Below are 21,339 nucleotides of genomic sequence, written 5' to 3' on the forward strand. Positions count from 1 at the left end.
AACATTCCTATTAATCCACTGCATTCAATGCAGTGGAGGCGTGGTAAACGTTATTTCAAATAATTACATTGCTGCTACTTCTATGTTGAAGCATGCTTTTTAAACACTGTAGTTACTCAATATTTACAATGTCTGTCATTTAAACTTCATGTAAAAGCACAAGTATGACTGTCTGACTTTAATACAAACACCATACTTGGAATTTTCCCCCAAAATGAAATGCAATTTACTACAGTTTTAATAATCAACACTTCTTAAAGTTTTAAAAATATGTCAATGTGGACCACCGACATTCACTCAAATAACTCAATGCTGTTCCTTATTTAAGTTGCAAAATTCTTTATCAGTCTGGCTTCAGTTTCTTTAGGCATAAAGAAAGCAAACATTTCCTCCAAAGCGACTCCAAAATCATGCATTTCTTCTCAGTATCTCTTTTTCCTGCAGACTTCGAATGTGGTCCACCTCGGGGGTAGGGAAGGGGAGTATCAAGGTTCAGGATGAACTTATAAGTGATTCCCAGTTTTCACGATTCTCCCTTTTTTGCTCTTTTAAAAACACAGTGAGTTAAAATACTGAACAGCAAGATAAAAATGGAATAGTATCTAAGAATCAAAATGTATTACCCATTTCTCTTATTATATCAAAATTTGTAGTCAGAATTGTCTTTATTGACTTTATTTTAGTTTTTGTACACAAAGAAAAATCATGTTCATATCCATCATGAACAAAACTTAAAAAGGCAGAACTAGAAGACATGTGTCCTTCACCAAAGCAAAGCTGTGCTAAAGGTTCCAAACATTTCAATTTTTAAAATAAATATTTTCATTTTCCGATGTCTACTTTCATGTCTTCAGAGTGTCACAGGAAACTGAAGCTATCATGAATTACAATTTTGTTTAGAGTCCCAGCTCACTGTGTTTGGTAACTTGCCATACCATATCCAGCTTGGTTAGGAGGAGGTATTACAGGGGGAGGAGCTTGTCCCTGGGGAGGCTGAGCACCAAATCCGCCCATCCAAGCAGCAGAAGGTGATTGACTTGGAAAAAAGAAAAACATCTTCAGCAAACATGAAGAAAAAATTATCTATACAGTTATACAAAACTCACAGCTGAGCCTAATTATAGATGAGAAATCAACATATCTACAACAGAATGAAGAAATGATACATATTCACGAATGCAGAATACATATTACAGTACCAGTCTCAAATTTTGTTGAGTATTACCTCAAAACTTATTTTAAAAAAATGACAAATGATTCAACACATCATATTGAATTCAAATGATTCAACCCACCGTGTGTGTGAGTGTGTGTGTGTGTGTGTGTGTATCACAAGGTATTACCGATTTTTAAGAAATTAAAAAAACACAAGTTCCTGTCACAAACAGAAGGAAACAGTGAAGAAAATAAGGGTCTGAGCAAGCCTGGGGGAAATGTGCAAGGACCAACCCACTCTTACCAACCAAGGGAACAAAAGCAAGCTATTTTGCATCAGATAAATCTCTCAAGACTTCTCACATGAGCCAACAGGCATAAATCATTAAATTTCTGTACATATCTAGACGAAGATCTTTCTCATGGAAAAATAAACAAGTAGCTAAAACAGTGTATCAGAAATGAAAAGTAATTCTACCAACTGCCAGTAGAGACAATAGAGACATACCAAATGTTATTCCAACCTCCCTTTTCACCTAGATAATAAAAATTTTTAGCTTCATAAATCACTTTTCACAAGGTTTCTAAACTGCTTATAGTACCAAATAATTAAATAATTTAGAGTCTCCCTAGGAAAACACACTTTTTAATTGTTTTCGTCAGAACCATATCTGTTTCTAAACTGGAAAAAACCCAAACAACTTACTCTACTCCAAATCCTTGTTGATTCCATGGTTGCCCATATACTCCATAAGGCGGTACTTGCCACCCATTGGCCATATACTGTCCATACTGTTGTGGGTTTCCATAAACTTGGCTCCACTGGCCCCACTGACTATAGTCGACCTAGGAAAAAGCAAATTTCTATTTTAGGGAATAAGAAAGAAACACAGTATTTGAAGAAAGTCAGAGACAAGGAAGAGAAAAACTAAGTAAGCACCCTTATGTGAATAGGACTCTGTTATTTATCATTGTCTAAGTTTATTGGGGTGGTGACACACCTGTGAAAAGAAAGTATTAAGATTCAGTTAATACCACAAAATAATCACTTTTGAAACAGCATTAATACAATCAAATGAAAGCAGCTATATGCTGTATTTTGTTCTTGTTTATTTTACATTTCTAAAGCTTTTATGTAGATCTGTAAGATGGAAACCTTGAAAGGTGCTGTGAAAAATCGAATTACCTGTTGGAAGTTTTTAGTCATATCAGGAGATTCTTTACCCCAATAGCATTTAACCACATGTCCTTCGATCGTAGTGCCATTCACTGAAACAATGGCATGGGCAGCACTTTCATGGGTTGAAAATCTAAGAGGAAGATAATAAGGTTTTTTGTCTTTTTTTTAAAGAAGTTATATGTAAGTACAGAAACATAGTAAAAAATAACTGTTAGTTGATATAATGTACATTATGTAGATAAAGTTCTACCCTGCAAAGAAATACTAAAATAACAAAACTCTGATACCTGTGGGGATCACATAATATAATTGCAAGAAATGGATCAAATGGAAGAGTCGTAATATTACAGGTAGAGTTTTACCTGACAAATGAATAGCCCTTCTCTGGAAAAACTCTTATTTCCATAATTTGTCCAAATGGTGAGAATGTCTGTCTCATAAGCTGATCTGAAAACAAAAACATACATATACAGTATCAAAGGCTCATGTTTATCATGACATTGACACTCAGAGTGATGAAGCTCGGAAAGAAGGGGAGGAGAAAACCAAACACCATACTACCTGTTAACCCAGAAGCAATTCCACCACAGTACACAGTACAATTTTTTGGACTTGACTGGTTTACTACATCTTCAAATCTCAACTGCTTAGTGTTATCTATATGCAGAAAGAAAACAAAATGTTGATAGTTGCAGTGTTAGAAAATAAGAGTATAAAGACATGCCTCACTGGGGGGAGAGAAGACAATTTTTCCCTTGATGATATGATCTATAAAATTAGCTGGGTCACAGCTTTAAAATATACTTATATCAATGTCCAATTATTTTCAGACAGTTAAATTTGAGATGAAATGTGTCTTGCAATTCTAATAAAGTTTGAATTTTAAGAAATCAAACCTATACTAATTACATGATTTTGTGAAGTATCCATACTTTAAAACTTTAAGTAGACGTATCTTACTTTCTTGTGTACTTTTAGGTGCAGGTGGTTTACGAGTGGCCCAGTTGGTTCTGATTTGACGACCACCCAACCACTGACCTCCCATATGCACAATTGCATTTTCTGCATCCTATGGAGACAAAAGGAAAAGAAAGAGTCATTACAAGCACAGAAAATAGTGGCATAAGACTCAGGATAAGATGAAATGAAATGCTGGCATTGATGAATCCAATAAATAAATTTACTAAGCGTCCTATCCAAAACTGAGTATCAGAAGAAAAAAGATTTAAACTTAAGTGACGCTATTTTAATTTATAGATTTAAGTAAGCTATTTTAATTTATAGATTTCAAAATACAGGAGAGTACCATCAAGGGCAATTCATCATTAATTCAAATATGTAAGGAAAAATCACTATCCCACTAATTACAAAAAAAAAAAAAGAAAGCAGAAATACCAGTTGTTTTCAAATACCTTAATTTTATATAAGTTTACGGAATATACAAAAACTTTGTAACATCAGTCTAAATCACCTACCTCTGAAAATCTACGTTCTAGTAGCAACTGATTATAACTGACACAAGATTAAAAACTCATTTGTGACTATATGGATTTGCAATGAATAAGCAAAGAATATCACTCCTCCCCCTTTATCTTACTACTCCAATAAAATACAGGTAATTTAAGTTGCTGAAATTGTTCTGAAATGCTAATATCAAAGCCCACTTTACTATTTGATGTTACAGTCAATGCAAATGCTTAATATGGCACCTCTTTCTTATAGAATATATGCAAAAATCAAGATGATTGCTTATATGTTTATTTATGTGATTTCCTGTAGTCATTAATATCCTGACTATGAAAGTATGGATAATAATTAAAAAGTTAAAACTGAGATATTCATGGTTAAGACTAAACCTCCAAATTCTGTGATTTTTCCTAGGCTTAATCTTTATTCCTAACATACCTTACCTTCACCAATGCACAAATCCAACTTGAACATTCTTCCTTATAATCAGCCTGTCTTTTCCCTACTATTTATTTCCAAGTTTATAAAAAAAAAATGAAGTTTACTATTAATACACACAAAATTACATAAAAACTGTTTCTAGTTAACATCTAAGAACATTCAAGTTTCAGATTAATTAATGACTACATTTTGTATTAAATTTAAACTGAGTTGAAAGAACGTACCAGTTTGTTATAAAAAGATACAAAACCATAGCCTTTGGATTTTCCAGTTGCCATGTCTTTAACTACTCGGGCATCCCTGTGAAAAGAAGCACAGCTAAATGAGGGAAGTAAGAGTCATCCTCAAAATAAAAACTAAAAGGAACCACACACACTGTATTGTGAGCATTTTTTTTAAATAAAATTTCAGTTAGCCCTAATTAACTACAGCCATTCCTGAACTCTCCCTAACGCTTCTTTACCTGTTAGAAAAAAGCAGTAGGACAAAAACATGTAATAAACATGCAACCTAATCAAATAGCCTGTGCTTTCTAAACTAAATGCTCAAATTTGAAGATTAATAGGAACAATAGTTTCCTTTTTCTAATATTCTATTGTCTAGTGTCCTCTAAGGTTTACTGATTCTATAAAATACTGTAACAATGCTAACTACTTTACCATGCAATCTCTAAATAGTTAAATGTCTTCTGCCTAGTGATACAAAATATATGAAATATTAAAAAATTGAAAAAGAGGAAAAAATAGGAATTAAAAAGGCATACATGGCCTGTTAACAGATTTCTTTATTTTTCTTGGTCAATTCTCTACCATCATTTTGGAGTTTGGGCAGCTGTAAATTTTGAAAAATTGACATTTTCAGAAATTTAAGAAAGGAGAATAAAAAACTAACAACAATGCTAAGCACACCAGTACGAAAACAACAAATTTACACAGAAATTTTAGTGAGTAAGTTAAAATGATTGGAAATATAGAACTCCACTGAATATAGAATGTTAAAATGTAAATACTAAAATATGTATATATAAATAATGTATAATAAGAATAAATAGAAATGAGAAAAAAATCTACAACTGAGTTCCAGTGTGCACAGTTCCTTGCAGTTAGCCTTCAAGATCCTGTCCATTCTTATGAGCAATTCTGCAAAATAACCAGAATGCTATTACTTTTAATTGTGACTTGGACTTTAGAAAAACTGCAGGTCTCAGGTATAAATAAAGATTGAAAAACAGCAACCTGTATTATTTTTATACTGATTTTTAAAACAGTACTACTTACCACACTTAGAGATTAAAAAGCAAAGCAAATATCAAAATAGAAAATTAAGAATTAAATCTTTCTTTCAAATACGTTAAATCTATATAGAACAACAAATTATATAGAGAAAAATATTGTTGTTCTTAGTTGAAACATATTCCTGTAAAGTAATACTAAAACATTTACTTTACATCTACAGGAAACACATAAAATAAATGCATTTTAATCAGAAAGACAAACTGTAATAAACACTTTATAGAACTTGCAACCACTTTTAACTTTCCAATATATTTGATCAAGTAACATACAGTGAAATTTGAGCATCAATTCTGTTAAAACAACATTTGGGCCCCAAGTAGCAGAATCAAGTACCACTAACAAAAAAACACCTACTAATTAATCTCATATTTATGGCTCAGACAATGAAACATTTTAATACTGTAATATTAGTACTACTTTTCAGCTAAAATATCAAATCATTTATTATTACAATTAAACATTACATTTTCAACTTAACCACAATATACCCAAAGATTTACTACTCACCCCCCCATTCATAAATTCATCCTATGAAAGTTTTATACACAATATAAATCATATTCATTTTTGGTTAATCCATTATCTTTAACCACCAGACTTTGAAAACATTTGACAATAAATTGTACTTTTAAGAGGTTTTACCACCCAAACATGTGCTTCAAAGATAACAAACAGAATCACTCAAAATTTTTTAACATATTATACACAAGATCAAATGAAAACAAGACCCCAAAACACTGAAATGACATTAACATTTTCAACAACACCTACTAATAAAAATTAAAAAAAACAAACAAAAAAAATCACACTAGGGAAAGAAAATCTTAATTCTGATACAAGTTAATCATATGCAATTTTGCCTACTGCTACTGAGTAGAGTATTGATTATGATACTTACGATATTTTACCAAAGGGGGCAAATGCTGATTTGATATCTTCTGTTGTAATTTCTGGACTCAAATCCCCAACAAACACATGGAAGTGATCTGAAATCAAAGCATTTGGTAATCAAATACTTAAGAAGTCAGGTACTAAGCCTTTTTTAGGCAACACTAAAGGAAGAAAAAACCCTATTTAATAGCTGGTATTGCTGCCAGGATAATTTCAGCCACAGTAAAATGCAGCAGGAGTACTTACTGGAAGTATCTTTTTTCTGGCTACTTGGTGTTGTTGCCCAGTTTACTTTGACCTCCTAAAAATAAAGATTATATTTAATACAATTATTAGGCATGCCACTATGAATCCTAACACTTACCACTTATTAAATCACTTATCAAGCAGGATAGTATTTGTAAAAACGCTAGGCTGAATAAAGCAAAACCATCACTCGGCAGAGCTGAGTATTTGTTTAAAAACTTGCTAAGAAAGAATTTAAACTAATTTGACATGCAAATATATATACTCGTAAGGTACCATCATTTTATTATCTTACCTTTCCCAAAATTTTTCTCCCATTCATAGCAGCTAATGCAGCAGCTGCATCTCTGTGTTCATAAAATTCCACAAAGCAATATGGGTCATTGCTTGTATGCTGCAAAACAGAAAATCCAACAGAAGAGTTGACCCTTCTGCTATCGGGTTGCTGAGAAGAAAATCCAGGAAAAAACATTACTGATAGCTAGGAATATACAAGGTGAGATTGCATAAGTTTATGAAAGCCTAACACTTTAAAAATATGATTTACAGCTATACCTGACTTTGCAACTCAGAATACTCAAACAGAACTATCAAAGCAGTAGAGACTATCAGTATTATATCAAAAGTGAATTCTAATGATGATAAATATAAAAGAGAAGTCTATATTAAACCAAACAAAACCTCAAGTTCAGATTTGAGAGATAAGGACCACTCCTTACCACTGTTCTTCTCTCCCACCATTATTTTCAAAAGGATGAATTCTATTTATGCATCATAATCCTTCATAAACTGTATCCCATGACTATAAAAAATACAGAAATGAACCAACTTTACAAACTTTACTCCTGATTGAATCTAGGATTAGTACTATATTTGATGAGATGAGATTATGTATTTATTTTCTGGATAACGAAGGAATGAAAATGAAAATGGAAAAATTTCAGATTTATAACCAGCTACTGAAACAAATTCCATCTTACAAAATACTGTAATGTACTATTCTATGTACTTTGTATTACCAGAAAAATACACAGTGATCAAGAAAAGAGTTTCCAAGTGTGTCTAGGACAGAGCTAGAATTTTATGTAACAAAAAATACCAATGTAAGATCTTTATTAAATACATTCTACAACATTATGCTTGACAGTAGTTGTCAAATATATTTATAAAGATGGTGAGAAAGTAGTACTACCTCAGTTACAGCAACTTTATCACCCAACAACAAAAAATGGAAATGAATTTTAACAAATTACAACCTATGCTGAAAGAGCTACACAACTGTACAAATGTATTTTCTATATAAATTCAAAAACATTCATCACTATTCAATGTAAAATGCCCTAAAAAATAATATTTAAAATGTGCAATTCCAGTTAGACTTACAAGGGATAAAAATACCAGACAAACTAAAGAGCTTTTCAACAACCACTGTTTTTCATTCCAGGAAACTTTTAGAAGAAAAATCCAAAATAAGACGTCTAAAAGAATAGTGGCGAAGCAACCAGAAGGCATTTCCTTGAGGGGAAAAAAAGTGTGATCGTTAATACTGACAAAACTATGGACTCTAATACAAAATCCTATTGTTGTAGCCACGTGAACACTGTTCTTAATAGGTAGAGAAAGGAAACAGAGGAAAAGACTCCGAACAAAAATATGCACTTAAATTCCTCTTGCAAAAGTTTTAACATTTACCAGTAGCATTCATTGAAGAAAGGATTAAAGGCAAATAATAAGCTAAAAATGTGCTAGTCAATTTTCCCTTTTACTCCTACCTTTTCTGCCCCTAAGGAAAACAAAGGTAACTGTAACAAAACAGTGGATTCACATGACGATGGTCAACTCGTGTACTAGAGCATGCCAACCTCAAGCTTACCTAAGAAGTAGTAGACCAAACCCCAATGTGCACACATACATGTGTATGCACATACACACACACACATGCACACACTGCATTTCATCTTACTTAGGACACCGTTTTTTGTCCCATCCCAACTTTCAAGAGGTATCAAAATATTTTTAACTTTTGCCTTAAAATCGATAATATGCATTTATAGTGTATCAGCAAAACTAGAGTCTAAGAAAAATAGTATCTAAACAATCATAAAACTAAGGAGAAAAAAGGATTTTTCATATACTGAAATTTATGAAAGGAAAATAAATGGCTAGTCTGTACTAGAGGTTCATGCTCTTTGGAAGGTTCCCACTTACACCACAATCAAGTGACACTTTAAAAATCAACTGTGTCCTTACCTTAGTGTTGTCATTAATTTTTCTTGGATGGCATAAATGCCAAGACAGAAAAATATGAGATTTTACAACTTTCACAAGTTCAAATGTAGGAGTTACATAGAATATGAAAAAATTACAAAAATTTATTTCAAATTCCTCTACCCCTCAAATGGCTCACAGTGCGCAAGAGTTATTTTAAAATATGCTAAAACAAATCTATCAAACGTTTCTTAATTTTCTAGTGACTCTTTCCATTCTTTCCTAAACCCAGTCTAGTCGGCTTCCAACCCAACCAGGTCACAACTTTGTGTTGAGCTCACTACCTCTCTGCCACCTCTGTGATCCCTTTTCTGTCCTCATCTTAACTTTCAAGCATAATTCAACAGCTGACACCTCTCCTCCTCTAAATATTCTCCTTTAGATCCCACCATACTCTCATTTTCTGGTTTCCTCACTGAAGGATCTTTCAGAAGGCAGTCCCTGATCCTTAACTCAAACTCTAAACATCACTCTAAGTGTTGAGATGCTCCAGGGCTCGGACCGAGGCCCCTCTACTCTTCTCTGTGGGCACTCTCTCTAGACCCAGGAACTAGATCTCACCTAGTCACAGGGCTTCAAATACCACTGCAAGCTGGTATCATCAGCACTGGTCTCTCTGGAGTTCGGACCTCATTTATCCAGCTGCCTACATATAATATCCATTTAGCTGTCTAATGTGCCTTTTAAATAAACATCGCCTAAATAGAACTCCTTATTCCCATCACTCCTCAAGTCCATCCTGTGTTCCCTGTCATGTCCATTTTAAGAAATAAATAGCATTACCATCCACACAATTGCAAACAAGAATCTTACAGAGTCCTTCCTGATGTCTTTCCTTCCCTTATGTCCCACAGCCAATCTAGTCTTACTGATTCCACCTTCAAAATATATCCAAAATGTATCTACCTCTATTTCCATGGCTACCACTCCAAAGAACAAGTCCCCATCATCTCTTATCTAGACTAGTGAAATAATCCCAGGTATTTTCCCTCCTTTCACTCTTGCTTCATACAATACATTCTCCCCAACATTCTCCAAATAAAGTAATCATAAAATGCCAATCAGAGTACCTCATCACCCTGCTTAAAACCCCACTGCAACCAGAGTAAAATACAAAGTCTTCTCATGGCCCATACTGTCCTATACAATAATGAACCCTGCCTACCTCTTTAGATTCATTTCCCACCACTCTCTTCTACTCACTAGGCCCCAGCCATCCTGTTCTTTGGTGCCACACACACACCAACTCATTACCAACTTAAGGCCTTTGTATTTGCTGTTCCCTCTACCTCCAGCTCTTAATGTAGACGGCACCATCTTGTTACTCCTGTCTCAGCTCAGAGATGCTACATCTTCCCTTTCCAATTAGCATATATAGCACCAACCCTCCAATCATCACCACAGAACTACTTTGTTCTTTTCATAGCTCTTACCCCTATCTGGAAGTATTCTGTTTCCTTATTTACTAACATTACTCTCACTAGTATGTAATCTCATAGAAGTCTCCTTTGTCTAGCTCTCCATTATAACCTCAGTGCTTTGAATAGTGTTTACCACAAAATGTTTAATGAAAGAATGAATGAATAAGCAAAGACAGGAAGGAAAGGAGAGGTAATACACCAGAACAAAATGGTTATCATTAGTTAGGAAAGAAGATAAAAAAGCCAATTTGCTTTACAGGCTTCTAACAGTGCCCCTCAGTAGCAGAATGTAAAACAAACTCCCTGGTGCAGTTTCTTGTCACAGCCGAACACTCCTGCCTCATCTCCTGGCATCTCTTTTATGATTAATCCCATTTGAAACTCCAACCATGCCAGTTTCTGTCTTTCTCTCTCTTTCTTCACAAGCACTCCCACTCTGTCTACCAGGCTGGATCCACATTCTTCTCCCTGCACCTGGAATCCCTTCTTCCCCAAATTCCTTTCTAGTCTCTATTATTATCCTTTTGGTTTCAGCCTAGACACTAATTCCTCCAAGAAGCCTCCCTTGAACCAAGACTGGACCTGTGCTCCAATAGCACCTGAAGTCATCTGCTTCCACAACATTTATTATCCTATATCACTAGTGCCTGTTAATTCCTCTGTCTCCTCATGAGACTGACAACTTCTGTGGGGCTAAGAACTGTCTTATTCACCACTGTACCCCCAGCACCTACCATAGTAAACAGTCCAAAAAAAACCAAAAAAACAAAAAAAACCCAAAAATGTCAACAAGTAAGCAAACAAAAAGGAAGAAGAGAACAAACTGAATATGAGTCACTGGGCAATGCTACATACCCTTAGCTAGTAAAGTATAAAAAGTAAGTTTTCTTAGGGAAAAAAGGGAAAACAAAATTACTACCCTAACAATTTAAATTCCCATCTACATAAAGCTGCTCAGTCATTAGCATTTACTAAACATGCACAAAATGCATGGTGCTACACTATGTACTTAAGAATCTTATTTTTTTTAACACCAATTCCTGTAAGTGCATGTTATCTGAATCCATAACATCCTTACTGGAATTGTATGAAATACCATCTAGTTTTTCAACAGTCAGAGATAAACATTTAACAACCTTTTACAAGCAGAATCACTTGCTAACTACATCATGAAGAATGACCATTTGAGAATAAAGCACAGGAACTCTGTCCTCTCAAATCATCTCCATTGCTAAACCTAGCTTGAAGCCAAACCAGTCAACACAACAAACATGCATCTCTCCATCAGAATAACTTGAGGCTTAAAATATTTAAAAATGATACTAATCAACTCATATACCTCAAAATGTTAACATCATGCTGTTAGCACGTGGAACTGGAAGATCTTACCTCTGTTATCATTTTACAGCTTTTACAAGGTCCAATCTGACTGAATAACTGTAGTATAAGGACTTCTGTCACATCTCTGGAGAGGTTACCTACATATCTGTTCAAGAAGGAAAAAAAAAAACATTATCAGCAACTTTCCTTCAGCTGTTAAGCTCTAATGTGTTATCACTTAAATCACCATTTATCCTAATTTAACTTCCTCTGTCTTTAATAACATTTTTCCAATTAAGCCTAAAACTATGAAAGTAAGACTAACCCCTATTTGGGAAAAAGCAACTGTTGTTAGGTCACTGAAGTACCACTCCAAAAGGCTTTATAAAGAACAAATAAATGTGACCTTGCATACTCCAAAAGCGTATTATTCTGTACCCTATATATAATTTTCTATCTAAAATAATTAACAAACAATATTTGTTAGAATAAACCTAATAAAAACTTAAAGCAGTCGCAAGATTAACGGAAATTCCTCGACAATTCAGTATAATGTACACACACAGTACCACAAATATTTATCTACTAAAACACCTGATCATAAAGGAGCAGTAGACACAAGGGGATTTTATCTTAGCATCCCACCACCGGCCTCCAAACAAAGCGATTACATGGACAAAGAACGGAATTAGAGTAGTTATAGCAAAACACACCGAGTTTTGTCTTGTCTTACTAAATAAGATTGTTACCAATGATTCATCTTCACTGTTTTGTTTTAGGAGAGCAGGGTAAAATAAAAAATTTCCTAGTCTAAAATGCACCAGAACCAACAAGATTCATCCTTATGAAGACAACAAAGCAAATATAAAGATTTCTTTAGAAATTCAGATAAAATTTCAGACAAATCCAGGTATTCTTTTGACTATACATATTTAAAGATTTTGGATTGTTTAAAATTACAAACTGAATACATGTATTTTGTATAAGAAATTTAAAATACAAATTCAAAAGAAAACACCATCACCCAGGTTTCTCTTGTACCATGGGTTTATCTTAATTTAGCTTAATAAACTGCCAAACTTTTACATCTTTCTGGTACTCAGTGTAGAATTCCTAAAACTTGCATCTGCTATGAACAACCCCATAAACCAAACAACACTTGTAAAATTTAACATCATTTCTTCTGAAAAGTAAAAACACGTTAGGTTTTATTTTCCTAACTATAATATGTAACATCTGGAAACTGAGTGCTGAGAACAAAATTAGGCTTGCCTCTATGGTTACCATATTAAATACATAACTGCTCTAAGACGGAACACTGTAAAAGGAAAAATACACTGAGAAAGGTATGGCTAAGTGTTTAAAAAAATTATCTGATTGAGAATGAGTAGCATTTTTCCAGTTCAGCTAAAATTTCATTGCAGTGAGAACTAATAACTTTAATTCACAGGCTCTAAAACTGAAACACAAGTCCAACATTACTAAGACTAAACCAGTGACAAACTGGGTTAGGTCTATCCTGTCGTCATCTTGTCTTTACAACTAACGTAAGGCAGACCCACCCGTTGGTAGGCCATGTATTGACATATACTTTTTCCAGCAGTAGTGAAAGATTACAGCATAATGAGCTAGCCAGACAACTGCCTATCCTTTTTTAACTTACAGGCGTTTATAAGTCTGTATGCACAGCAAATCTGTCTATAAAGAAAACCAACAAGTGATCCTGGTACCCTAAATGCTATATTCATCTAAACTGAAGTGCTCACTTCTAAGAGAATAGAAGAGGAATGGATAAAAATAATTTTCACATATTGAAGCTAACCAGTAAGAAAGTTAAAGTAGAATTATCATTAATATAACAAATTTTAAATGATTTAAATAGTTTTAAGATTGTATTACTGCTTAATCATCAATTTCTTCAGGAAAAACTGCATGGGCATTAATTACTTTCCATACCTCCAACAGCCATAATTAGAGCTGTTACTACTTAATAGAATTCTTATTCTAAGTCAGCCTATTTCCAATCAGTTACAGATTTAGAAGGCTTTCTAGAGGCCTATTTAGATATATTAATTTACATTTCAAGCACTGATACTAAAGAGCAAATGTTAATCCAAGTTTAGAATGTCATCCAATACTTACAGAAAAATCCAGTTTTAAGGTTTCCTATTTTTCAAATATCTCCACTTAAAGTTCAGAGGCAAAGCAGCAAACTAAATTCCAAAAAGTAATGTTAAAAAGCCCTTCCATAACAACATGTAAAACATCTTAATTTACCAGGACAAAAATGTTATCATTCACTGTATAACTCCACCCATTATACCCAAATCTCAGGTTGCCCTTTCCTTTACTGAGTCTGTAATTCACTTATCTACATATTTCTTCATCTATTAATATGTAACAGATAAACATTTTACAGCCCTTAAAATAATGCCGTATACAGCTTAAGTACTTTTACATTATAAAATTATCTACAAAATAAATACTAACAAAAATATTTGAGACAAATGTTGAACACTCAACTTGGTAAGAACACCATCTCTTGGTAGTATACTGAAATGTTGTTTTTTTCTGAATTATAGTTTCTATACTTCACTTTCTGCTCTGGTTATGAACAGTCAACATATATTATTGCTCCATGTTTAAGTATAAAATTTCTACCTGAAGACATATACAAAATAACAAGAAGACAAATGGCTCAAAATCTTGTATTGAGAGATCAATTCAAAGAATAAACACTGAGGGAATTCTAAAACAATTTTTAACTCCAGACTTAAAAAAAAAGGCATACCTTAGGTCTATTTTGTCTTCTAAGAACAGGAACTGTAGGAACTAAAGCATTAAATACAGAAAATGATGTCTTTATCCCAACATCAGGCTTAAAACCCAATTTGAGAACTAGAAATTGGCAGTTTCACAGCAGGCAAAAGTTCACATTGCCAAACTACTTCCTATGTCCAACTGTGCAGAATTTTAAGTTGGGAACATCAAGCCTTTCAGAAGACTCATCACACTTTTCAACACTGATTGTGCTCTCAGATGAGGGGCCCTACCAAGGCTGAAATTACCACCACTTTTACACAAGATACCATAGATAAATTTCTGTAAAAGTAACATTTTTGCTTTTGTTCTTGGTAAGTTCCTATGTAAGAAGATATTCTGCAACACTTCTCAATAGGCCTCTAATGAACGGACCAATTTGTCAATATTTCATTTTAGGAAGAAATTGAGTGGAGGAAAGGTGCAGGAGGTACACGTGAACAAACTACATAAGGGATATTGACACACATATTTTAAAGAAACAGAGACTGTGATTAAATTGAATGAGGGGCTCGATTACACACACAATATAGCCAAATCCACGGTAGAGCCAGTCAATTTTATAACGATTTAATAGTATTTTCTTCAGCTATAGCTCTTAAATGTGCAGATTATATTCAAAACTACTGATTTACATCCTCTACTTGAGTATCAGGAAAAAAGAACAGCCTTAAAGGATGGCACTGCATAACATGGTAAAATCCCAGATCCGAAATTCCTACTCATATTGGCACATCAATAGATTAAGAAAACAAAACTAGACTACAATAGAATCCCTTTATAGTTTAGTGTTGTATTATAGACCAGCTATACCATGGATCAAATCACTGTACTCAAAACTACCCACAACACAAATCTGAAATGTGAGTCCTCCTACAAGTCAGGCAGTCCACTTCCAGCACCAGTACTACAACAGCATGATCTCGCTTGTTTTTTTAGACTACAAGTTACCCAATGTTTATTAACTCAAAATAAATGTCAAATGAGAACAAAGAACATCAGAAAACAGACCTTTAAACAACTGTATGACAAACTTGAGGCTCAACATCAAACAAATTCTATGCCACTTTGAATACCATCAAATAAATAAGTAATACTGTAGGTAATGAATATTTAAAGACCTACCTAGGCTACAAACACCATACGGTTTTCTGATGATAGAACCATATGTCTTAGCTTGTGTGTGTCTGCAGGAAAAAAACCTCACTAGTAACACACAGGCATTTTAAGGGAACAGTTTGAGATAAGCTTTTTAAGAGTACATTCTTTTAAAACATACTAGCCACTTGAAAGTCTAATCCATACATCACAATGCAAAATAAAAGGATCTCCATAAACAAAACAAAACCCTAGTAACTATCTATCAACCTCTAAAGTCATATTCAAAGTTTTCATCATGTTACTTGTATCTAAAAGAACCCCTTGAGGAGAAATGTATGAATACTAAAAAAAAAAAGAAAAAAATTACTATGCATTATTATTAAAATCTGACCCAAAAAATCTCAATGTAAAACATTTGCTTTTATCTCAAAATTTTACATTTGAAGGTTTAAAAATAATACATAAAAATCAACAGACCGAACCATGTACAACAGTTATTATGTCTGCCTATAATTTCAAATCAATCAGGATGTTTTAAAAAAAGGACTTAATACTGATTTAATGAATAGAAGTAAAATCATTGTAAAATATTTGAGTACCTCTTATGTTCCAGGCAGTGAACTAAGTGCTGCAGAGGGTAAGACCTAGGAAGATGTAGCAGTTCTTGTCTACAAAAAAAAAAAAAAAAAAAACCCTTCCCATGGAGAAGAGAGGGAGAAGGAAAAAGGAAGACAGAATAATAAACATGTACTGACATACAGGTACAAGCTCAAGACGTTTCTTTACTCATATGTATATATGTCGTATTTCTAGACAACTGCAACCATAGACGACTTAAGTGTACTTAAGAGAAAAGAATAGGAGATTGGAGAAAGCAGAGGCAAGAAATAAATGACAAAGTTAGTTTTATTAGTCTACTGGAGAAGGTCTAAGTCTGATGGAGATGAAGACAGGGCAGATGCAAAGATAGTTAAATGAATTAAAGGTACTAGCACAGCAAAACCATGAATTCCTCTTCATAAAGAATAGATAAATACACATAATTAGAAATGTGCCATGAGAATGTACCAATATTCAGTACCTGTACGATGCAGCGATGATTTCAGATTTTTAGATACAATGTAACTTTCACCCTTGTTAAATACACGGTAGCTAGGCACTGAAGCTAAATCCAGCTTTCCCAGATGCTCCCATCGAAGTACATATCGCCAACTAAACTACCAAGCCTTCGCTTCAACATATGTTAAAAGGACAAATTTCAAGATTGTCCCAATTCTCTCTTCGAGAAGAAGGCAGAAGAAACAGAAGACAGCACGAACATAAATAGAAAAGTTCTACTAAACAGGCTTTTCATTCAAGTATTGATGTGCTTACGTTGGCCTCAAATTCTCAAAACTGAATGGCAAATATTTTAGTGAGGCAGAGTAATAGGTATAAAAAGAATGCAAGACCCCTCTGAGAAACAAAAGCAAAAAACCAAAGCTGTATCAATATTAAGCAGATATCTATCTTCCTTACAGAGCGGACTTTCTTCGGTAATAGAGACGAGAAGCTGGGCAAGCTTCCTGAGTACCATACGTACCATCCTCCTTCATCTATTCCCCAAAAAGTAATTTCCCCATCAGATAGCACAGCCAAGTGAACTTCGATCACAACACCGGGCAGAGGCAAGAGAAAACAAAGCGATCTGACTCCTTGTACTCGAGGCAGGCGTGTTGAGCTGCGAGAGGCCAGAAAAACCCAAGGTGCCCAACTTAAACATTTAATTATAAATTACTCAAGACTTTTTTTAAATGAGGGAAAAGAAAGGAGTGCCACACAGTCAGGAAAGGAATGCGAATGCTGAGTCATCACTCTTCTTTAGGAAACGAAGGAAATTCGAAAAAGCGGTTCGAAGATGAAATTCATTCATTAGATTGGGCTTCAGGTAAAACGCAAGGGCAGGGTAGAAGAAAACGTGTTCAAAAGACACACACCGAATAGCGGACAGAGACATCACTTCATCCAACCCTGAAGGTCTCGACGCACGTAATAGGAGGAGGTAACACCAAAAGAGCGAAAACAGTTTAACAACTGGTTGTCAGTTTGGTGTAGGTAGCGCTCCAAGTAAACTTCGTTATCCAAGAAGGGAAAGATGCTCTAGCGGCAAGAGGCATCCCTTTAGCACTTCAAAAGCAGCGGGCGCGCGCCAAGTGTCTCTGACAGCGTGGGCGGGGGCACGTGGGGCAGAAAGAGAGCAGGGGCTTGAATGGTGGAACAGTGTCCGGCTTCCTCGGAGAGCTTGGCTTGGGAGAAGAGCAGGGAGTGACTGGGGCTGGGGAAGTGGAGGGCGTGGGTGCTAATTTCTCGGGGCCCGCAGGGGATGCGGCTGCAGTCCCACCCCCAAGGCCACCCCTATCAGGCCCTGCCCCCGTGGGGACCGGCAGCTCCGGGCCGGCCCAGGGCCCCTAAAGCAGAGAGCGCTCGAGCTCTCCCGGGCCTGACAGCCTCCGCCGAGCAGAAACCGGCCTAGGAAGGGTATGCAAAGAAGGGCGCGAGAAGAAGGTCGAAACAAGCCCCAGACCCCAGGGAGTGACTGTGTTTGGGGGAAGGGAGAGCCTCCTAACCGAGGAAAAAGGGACAGATGAGGAATGCACTTTCCGTCCGCGCCACCCCGGCCAGGGAGCCGCCGGGAGTCCTAGTCCCGGTCTCGCTCGCCCGCTCCCTCCCTCAGCGTCCCGGGGTGCCCGGGCCTCTCGGCGCCTGGCACCCTCCGTCTCGGGTACTCACAGAGTCCGGGGCTGTCCGTCGTCTTCCATCATGGTGGGTGCGACGGAGCGATCCCGGGACAAGGGGGAGGGCAGGGCTGGGGAGGGGAGGGGGCGGGGAGGAAAGGGGGGGGGCTCCGGGCACCGGCTGGGGACAGAGGAAAAGGTACCGAACCCTGCTCTCGGGCTCTCTCCCCCCAGCCCGCTCCGGACACTGCGCTCCAACCAGGAGGAGCGAGAGGAGGAGGAGGATGAACAAAATGGCCACCGCCACCAGCCAGGCAGGAAACGGGAAGAGCGCAGGCGCGGCCCGCCAGGTCACCGCTCTGGCCAGCGGCGACGGCGGCCTGTGAAGGGGATAACTGAGAGGGGCGGGGGGGAATAGGCCGCTAAGGAAGCCCTGCGCCTGGTCACGGCGGATCACGTCGTCGCTGTGCGCCTGCTGCCCGACCCAAGCCCAGCCAGAACAAGAAGAGGTCGAATGAAAAGAGAACCGCTGTGAAGCTGAAGTCTCTGGGAATTGTGGTCCTGGAAATGAGAGAGGAAATCACTTCACCAGAGGGCTTCTGGGAACTGTAGTTCGAAGGTGACGGCCGGCACCCGCGCAGTGCTGGACCGCGAAAAAGAGACTTTTGGGTAGTGTAGTTGTACGTGGGGACGTGCGGTGACCAGGAAGTCGAAATGCTGGGAGGGGAGGGGGAAAGATGAAAAGCGACGTTAAAAGGCGGGGAAACGGGGTGTGGAACACGCTGTCGGGGACGTAAACTACAGGTCCCAGAGTGCCTCGTGCTGGGGGCTGTCCTGGGACTGCTCCAGGCATTTTAATGCTCTTCAGTTGGCTTAGCCTGAGCGGCAGCTCCGCCTCTATCCACGCTGAGAGCGGTTTCTTTGACTGCGGCTGAAGCAGTGCTCTGCCTCCGCGTGGTGTCCGAACCCGCAGGGCCTTTACCACCCTCCTCTGTTAATCAGAACGGCTGGCCTGTGGTCATCAGCCGCCCAACCCGCGCGACGGGACGGAGGTGCTGAGGCGAACTTAGGGGGCGGGCTGAGCCGGGCGCTGCTCTTGCCAGGGCCCCTCAGGCTTCCTTCCCAAGGGCCAGCCATCCTTTGGGCGCGTTTTCCCGCAGATAGGTAGTCCTAGCCTATATATAGGCTCCTTGTAGATTGCTTCACAAGTTTCAAAGGTTTCCCCAGTCCATTATGTCGTCGGATAAGGGAGTCAGAAGAGCAGTCCTCCATTAAAATGACTCATTGAGTGTAAGGTGCGGTGATAATGCCTTTCTGCCTCCCTATTTAATATTAGAGTGAAAAAAAATCTTTGAGCAGATGTACGCAGGGACATAAGGTTGTGTTTACAGACATCCCGTCATGTGGATTGAATGAAGCCTTGCTGGAAGATGGGGGAAGCCATGTTCAAACTGGCTTCATACCCAGGAAAATATTCTCACCCAACTGTTGTTTGGCAGCTGCATCTGGGGAAGCCTCTTCTGGCGCACTAGGTGAGACCTCACCCTGCATGGGGGAGGGTTCTTGACTGTGATGAAGAAAGATTCTGGAACAGGTCAGGTCAGAGGAGCGTTAAGTGAGGAAGGAATTCATTAAAGCAAGAGTAGCAGCAGCAAATGGCAACAGCCACGCAGGCAGCAGAGAGCAGGGAAGAACAGAGGGAGGAAAGCTCACGGAACTGCACAGCATAGGGCAAATCCCTTGCCAACTCCTGAAGCCAGGGTTACCTGGCGTCCAGTGCCTGCTTGAATCTGCACTGTGTGGGAACACTAAGGCTTTACTGTGCCAGGATTTGGGGGAGCAGCAGAGCACTGGATGGAGTGAGATTATGTTCTGAGAATTTCCCAAAGGGGGTTTTCGGGCAGGTGACTAAAGAGCACGATCTTACTTACAGCTGCTGTCCTGTCTGGGTCACCCAAGTGAAGGGAAGTTGCAAGTCTGAATCAGAGATCTCAGTAGCCTTTCCCTGCTTGTCTGAAGTAGGACAGAGAGAGTGAAGACTTGTGCTTAAGTCTAGAAAATTGAATGAAATAGCAAAGTAACAAAGACACTTACCACTGGAAGAGCTCAGAGACAACACAATAAGTTGAGTAAGTAGCAAGACGTATTTATTTAAGGCACATTACACACTTGAGGGAAGGGGAGTGCAGGCAGCCTCAGAGAGGAGGCACACTTTAAGCCTGGGGATTCATGTCTTTTAAAGATTTCAACATGGGGCAAAGGGCCGTGGTGGTAGGCTTGACATGTGGTCTCATGATGTCTATCTCTGGTGAGAGACATTATGTCACCATCCATAGTCAGCCCTCTAGATAGTCTGCAAGATAAACTTAACACAAGGAATTTATTGATCCTGTTCTTCTCTAAGATAGTTGTGACCCTCCAGTGGTGGGAACGTGCCATGTAGGACTGCTCGCCCTGCCTTGAGGTAGGGTCAGTTGTTGGCTAGTCACCATAGAATGTTAGGAATCTTACCTCCTAACTCTCTGGTTTTTAAAATGGAATCTTAGCCTTAAGATGGAGTCCCTCCTGTTCTTACTGTTTGTATCTCAGCATTTTTCATCACAGCAGGAAAAATTAATCATGATGCTTGTCCCATGTCCCTGCCCTGCTCACACCCACGGTGCCAGGTATGCTTTCCCCCCACCTCTAAGCATCTGTAGGAGAACGTTGTTGAGTTTGTCCCTGTTCTTGTAGCATCGTGAAGGGTGGTGGTGAAGAAAGGTTTTCCAGCTGTTGCCTGAGCTTACGCATCCCAGTTAAGCAGCACCTTAGGGGTTGGTTCTGCAACATGTATGGGGGACCCACTGTGCATGTAGTTGTGATGTCGGCACCACTGGATCCTAATCCTAATACCATAATAAGGGGAGTCAACCCCACAACAAAAGGGGTTATCATGTTGCTGTGTGGGGAGAGGAGGATATCAACTTGGAAGGTTTTGCAGAGCCCATGGCAAGGGAGTTGAACCCCATAAAAGTCAGTGG

General features: G+C 37.7%; 1 protein-coding gene across 5 annotated transcripts; it reads right to left on the reverse strand.

Annotated features, from left to right (window-relative positions):
* Nucleotides 1-659: 659 nt before the first annotated feature.
* TIAL1 (TIA1 cytotoxic granule associated RNA binding protein like 1) lies at nucleotides 660-18,857 on the reverse strand. 5 transcript variants are annotated; one of them, XM_036898530.2, is made up of 13 exons: nucleotides 18,375-18,857; nucleotides 16,205-16,273; nucleotides 11,754-11,850; nucleotides 6,971-7,120; nucleotides 6,676-6,730; nucleotides 6,437-6,524; nucleotides 4,468-4,543; nucleotides 3,296-3,404; nucleotides 2,897-2,992; nucleotides 2,698-2,782; nucleotides 2,342-2,465; nucleotides 1,862-2,001; nucleotides 660-1,036 (listed from the first exon to the last, which is right to left on the reverse strand). In XM_036898530.2, exons 1-13 carry the CDS (start codon nucleotides 18,404-18,406, stop codon nucleotides 910-912), a joined length of 1,248 nt encoding a protein of 415 aa, XP_036754425.1. In that variant the 5' UTR covers nucleotides 18,407-18,857; the 3' UTR covers nucleotides 660-909. The 5 variants fall into 5 exon arrangements, with proteins under 5 accessions (XP_036754425.1, XP_036754426.1, XP_036754427.1 ...); XM_036898531.2 differs by having other exon boundaries at nucleotides 6,971-7,069; nucleotides 18,375-18,856; XM_036898532.2 differs by lacking the exon at nucleotides 16,205-16,273 and having other exon boundaries at nucleotides 18,375-18,853.
* Nucleotides 18,858-21,339: the final 2,482 nt, after the last annotated feature.

The sequence above is a fragment of the Manis pentadactyla genome, chromosome 8, assembly GCF_030020395.1.
Source record: "Manis pentadactyla isolate mManPen7 chromosome 8, mManPen7.hap1, whole genome shotgun sequence".
Taxonomy (NCBI): domain Eukaryota; kingdom Metazoa; phylum Chordata; class Mammalia; order Pholidota; family Manidae; genus Manis; species Manis pentadactyla.

What these genes read in the sequence shown, in the direction of transcription:
- TIAL1 (XM_036898530.2), bottom strand. Translation starts at nt 18,406, where the DNA reads ATGATGGAAGACGACGGACAGCCCCGGACTCT. An exon ending in GCCCCCTTTGGTAAAATATC is followed by an intron (nt 4,544 to 6,436) that starts GTAAGTATCATA and finishes TTCTTTTCACAG; the next exon opens with GGATGCCCGAGTAGTTAAAG. An exon ending in TATCTTTTTATAACAAACTG is followed by an intron (nt 3,405 to 4,467) that starts GTACGTTCTTTC and finishes TTGTCTCCATAG; the next exon opens with GATGCAGAAAATGCAATTGT.